The sequence below is a fragment of the Limulus polyphemus genome, unplaced genomic scaffold (genome assembly GCF_000517525.1).
Source record: "Limulus polyphemus unplaced genomic scaffold, Limulus_polyphemus-2.1.2 Scaffold6397, whole genome shotgun sequence".
Classification (NCBI taxonomy): domain Eukaryota; kingdom Metazoa; phylum Arthropoda; class Merostomata; order Xiphosura; family Limulidae; genus Limulus; species Limulus polyphemus.
The window spans coordinates 20,363-25,557 of NW_013672007.1; the positions used below are offsets into that span (position 1 = coordinate 20,363).

Below are 5,195 nucleotides of genomic sequence, written 5' to 3' on the forward strand. Positions count from 1 at the left end.
AATAGTACTGTCTGTTGTATGTTATCTATATAAATATAATAGTACTGTATGTTGTATGTTATCTATATAAATATAATAGTACTGTATGTTGTATGTTATCTACATAACAATACTGTCTGTTGTATGTTATCTACATAACAGTAATGTCTGTTGTATGTCAATGTAACTATTTCGCAGGGCGTGGATGGTTCTTCAAAAAAATTGGTAAGGAGGCTCATTAGGTCCGTGCGGAGGTACATACAAATTTTCAGTTTTGCGGTTTTTATGGGTGTTTTTTTGCGTTTTTTACCACTACCTCACCTCCTGTGGATGGATCTTCACTAAATTTGGTTTGAAGTTTCATTATGTCCATGCGAAGGTAAATGAAAATTTGCGGTTTCTCATTTTGTGTTTTTCAGTTTTTATGATCGTTTTTTATAATTACATATAAGGGAAGCAACTTTTTATGTTCTAAGATAACCTTTCATTAATCATGAATTTACATAACTTCCGTCCAGGGGACGGGTACTCCAGCTAGTTTTGCAATAAAGTAATTTATTGGGACGTAAAGAATTTAGTCAAGTCGTAGATATACTGAAAACATTCTCCCGGACTTTGATAGAACAAACTGAAAACATTCTCCCGGACTTTGATAGAACAAACTGAAAACATTCTCCCGGACTTTGATAGAACAAACTGAAAACATTCTCCCGGACTTTGATAGAACAAACTGAAAACATTCTCCCGGACTTTGATAGAACAAACTGAAAACATTCTCCCGGACTTTGATAGAACAAACTGAAAACACTCTCCCGGACTTTGATAGAATAAACTGAAAACACTCTCCCGGACTTTGATAGAACAAACTGAAACCACTCCCCCGGACTTTGATAGAATAAACTGAAAACACTCTTCCGGACTTTGATAGAACAAACTGAAAACATTCTCCCGGACTTTGATAGGACAAACTGAAAACACTCTCCCGGACTTTGATAGAATAAACTGAAAACACTCTCCCGGACTTTGATAGAACAAACTGAAAACATTCTCCCGGACTTTGATAGAACAAACTGAAAACATTCTCCCGGACTTTGATAGAACAAACTGAAAACATTCTCCCACACTTTGATAGAACAAACTGAAAACACTCTCCCGGACTTTGATAGAACAAACTGAAAACACTCTCCCGGACTTTGATAGAACAATCCTCAAACACTTGTGAAAATCAATCCCTTACTCTGACCAAATGACACGAATGTTTCGGACATTAGTATAGTGTAAGTTATTGAAAAGTACCTTAAAAGAGAGCACTAATGGGTTAGCTCTAGCTCAGTTGGTAGATACACGTCCGAGGCGAGGAAACATACATTAAAATTAACACCCATCGCACTGACTCAGGGAAACATTTCTGGCGTTGTTACTACTGTGACGATTTCAAACTTTTCTTGTCAATTTTTGCTATTCTTCAAATAAAACGTCGATTTTCTTATAGTGACTCAGAGATACTGGTATGAACATGCTGACAAGACGCTCCAGAAAAAGCAGAAAATCAGTGAGAATCTGGAACGTGGGAAAGCTAAGAACATCATATTTTTTCTTGGAGACGGGATGGGAATGTCCACCATCACAGCTGCTCGAATTTACAAAGGGCAGAAGGCTGGCCTGAAGGGTGCAGAGGCGGAGTTGACGTTCGAAGATTTTCCACACGTGTCACTTTCTAAGGTTGTTTTGTTTTCTTTATATAAACTATAACAAAGTCTATCACTAGTAAAATCAATTATCAGTTACGTTTTATTAAGAAAGTAAAAAAAAAGTACTTTTTTTTAGCTTTTTTTGTTGTCTAAAAATCTGATATTATCTGGAGAATGTTAACGAAACATAATTTCTTAACTTGTTTTTAACTGTCCACCTTTCTGATACTGGAATCCTTCTAAAAGATTTATTATTATTTGCTCTGCTTCTTAACAGTGCAATATTAGGACTAATCTCTGCTGCTGTTTTTTAGGACTAATGTATCAGACATTAGTCCTAGAAAACAGATGTAAATTTTTGGGGACTGATATGAATAAAACACATCTAGAATTTACTGCGCAAAATGTCATTTTATTTGTTTTATTTACTGAATGGGGTAAAAATGTTCACTTGTTTTACATTATAAAAAAAGGCTTAATTGTTGTGTTTCTAGCCTTAAAATGATAAGTTTGATCATTGTACTGAACATCAGAAGGGCATAAGTTCGTTTGTTTGTAGCGCAGAACTACAGAAGAGGCTATCTGCGCTCTGTCGAACCCCAGATTTTAGTGACGTAAGTCCTTCATCTTACCGCTGACCAATCGGGGGACGAAAGAGGTTCACAGGAATATCAGTTTTATTGCACAAGCATTCTTGAACTCGGAGCTTGTTATTCTTTAAAAATAATCAGCTACTATACTTGTTATTCTTTTAAAATATAGCCTAATCAGCTACTATACTTGTTATTCTTTTAAAATATAGCCTAATCAGCTACTATACTTGTTATTCTTTTAAAATATAGCCTAATCAGCTACTATACTTGTTATTCTTTTAAAATATAGCCTAATCAGCTACTACACTTGTTGGGTTCAACATTTCACAGAGCTGTTGAAGCCTTACTTTTAAAACGTTATCAACCAACTTAATATGGCAGTGTAAGTTTGTTCACCGTTTTCTGTGATAATAATTATCGCTTGTTGTTGTTGTTGTTTAGACTTACGCAATAGATAGACAAACATCGGACTCTGCAAACACAGCCACAGCCTACCTATGTGGTGTGAAGGCGAACTATGGAACTCTGGGAGTCAACGGAAAAGTGAAAAACGAGGACTGTGATTCGTCAAAAGATAACTCTACTCACGTGTCTTCCATCCTACAGTGGGCACAAGAAGAAGGTATTTCCATAATATTTCCATTTATATAATATAATAAACTTTATTTAATTAATATATTTATATATACATTGTAGTCGTGTGTTTTTTTTTTCAGGGCCTGATTAATCAGAAGCCAACTCTTGAACACTTAAACAAGCCTTTAAATAACTAAATATTTAATTATTTTGAGTAATTACGGTATTTCTTAGGTGTCACGTGACTTACGACAAGTGTGAGTTGTATACGCTGGATTGCATGTTTAACTGCCATTAACAGAATGCAATACAAATTGGCCCATTAAATCAAGAACAAATCCGTGTTTCTAGGAAAAGGTATAATATATTCACTATATTGTCTCTGCTTTTTTTAGTTTTGACTATTTCTATACCTTCCTTGTGTTTTCTAATGTTCGATTCAAAATGGCCGACGATTATCCGATTTGATTTGACTTAATAAAACTAAGTAATCGATTTCAAAATCGTCGCAACCCTAGTTTCCTGTGAGCCCAGTGATTCCTGTAGTCTTTATATTTGAAAAAAGGTCGTTTTGTTGTATAATAGTTCAATGTCAAAAGGAAATGAAGGCTTGCGGAGAAAGTAAGCTTATCGAAATAAAGTCGCTCACGGGTCCACTGTGGTCTTAATCTGGCCCTGCTCTTTATTGAACTACATTGTTAAAATACTTTGACTACATGTTAACAATACAATTTTGTCTACTGTTAGCGGTAAGTATTATTGTTTCCTGCCCGCGGTTATTTAATTGATAGTTTAAGATCCAATCAGAACAATACCACAGCCCAGTATGTTTCAACAACAAAGCTCGCTCCAAATAAACATTTCCAACTCGAATTACAATATCTTGAAACAGAAAAACGTTGATTCTAATTATCTCTTTCTTCTTAATGATTTTTTTGTCCACACACACAAAAAGACTTCCACGTGGATCTGCCACGAATGCACAATACCCAAATATTAGCCACTAGCCAGTGTATGTAAGCCTAACGTAAAAATATAGCACACTTAAGCTTAACTTGGATTACTCCTTATTGTGTTTACAAATTTGTGTTATTCAGAGAAAAGTACTTTCCGTATTGAAAAACACTATTCAAACACGCCATTATACGCTGATGTGACTTTTCAATGTTCTCTACCTGTGTTTTACAGTGTTTTTATTATACGTTGATGTGACTTTTCAATGTTCTCTACCTGTGTTTTACAGTGTTTTTACTATACATTGATGTGACTTTTCAATGTTCTCTACCTGTGTTTTACAGTGTTTTTACTTATACATTGATGTGACATTTCAATGTTCTCTACCTGTGTTTTACAGTGTTTTTACTATACTTTGATGTGACTTTTCAATGTTCTCTACCTGTGTTTTACAGTGTTTTTACTATACTTTGATGTGACTTTTCAATGTTCTCTACCTGTGTTTTACAGTGTTGTTACTATACATTGATGTGACTTTTCAATGTTCTCTACCTGTGTTTTACAGTGTTTTTACTATACTTTGATGTGACTTTTCAATGTTCTCTATCTGTGTTTTACAGTGTTTTTACTATACTTTGATGTGACTTTTCGATGTTTCTACCTGTGTTTTACAGTGTTGTTATTATACGTTGATGTGACTTTTCAATGTTCTCTACCTGTGTTTTACAGTGTTTTTACTATACTTTGATGTGACTTATCAATGTTCTCTACCTGTGTTTTACAGTGTTTTTACTATACTTTGATGTGACTTATCAATGTTCTCTACCTGTGTTTTACAGTGTTTTTACTATACGCTTCTTTGATTTTGATCGCAGGAAAATCCACTGGTTTTGTTACAACAACTCGTGTCACACATGCGACACCTGCCGGTTTGTATGCACATTCAGCTTCAAGGGATTGGGAGGCTGAAAGTCCTGGCGGCGATGAGAAATGTCCAGATATTGCATTACAATTGGTAAAACAAAACCCTGGTAAAAATATTCAGGTAACAATTGTTCTTTCCTATACTATTTAAATCAAAGTAAATCTATACTTAGTGGTGTCTTTAGGCCTACCCACTTTTTTTTCTTCTTTTCCATTCATTGAATTGTGGCTAGCTGTAAAGTTTTACATGTAAAATTATGTTCAAATCAAGCATCAGAAAGTAAAGTGGGTGAGGAAGTCCAATTTTAGTTTTTTATAGGGTGGTGGTGGGGGTGAGGGGGTGAGTTATTTAAGCGTATTTGCTTAATTTAACGTAAGTAAATAGTTAATTCAGAACGTATTCCCCGTCACACCAAACATGCTCGCCCTTTCAGCCGTGGGGGCGTTATAATGTGACGGTCAATCCCACTATTCGTTG

At 35.1% G+C, this 5,195-nt stretch overlaps 1 protein-coding gene across 5 annotated transcripts in view; it reads left to right on the forward strand.

The window, feature by feature from the left end:
* LOC106473680 (alkaline phosphatase, tissue-nonspecific isozyme-like) overlaps positions 1–5,195 on the forward strand; it is a 28,489-nt gene that overhangs the window by 9,037 nt on the left and 14,257 nt on the right. For 4 of the 5 annotated variants that reach the window (XM_022402081.1, XM_022402080.1, XM_013934359.2 and 1 more), the window contains exons 2-4: positions 1,472–1,701; positions 2,705–2,885; positions 4,669–4,838. In XM_022402081.1, the coding sequence (XP_022257789.1) occupies positions 1,588–1,701; positions 2,705–2,885; positions 4,669–4,838 (465 nt within the window). In that variant the 5' untranslated portion in view covers positions 1,472–1,587. Of the gene's footprint in view, positions 1–339; positions 359–1,471; positions 1,702–2,704; positions 2,886–4,668; positions 4,839–5,195 lie in introns of those variants that run through there. The other variant, XM_022402082.1, reaches the window with a different exon arrangement.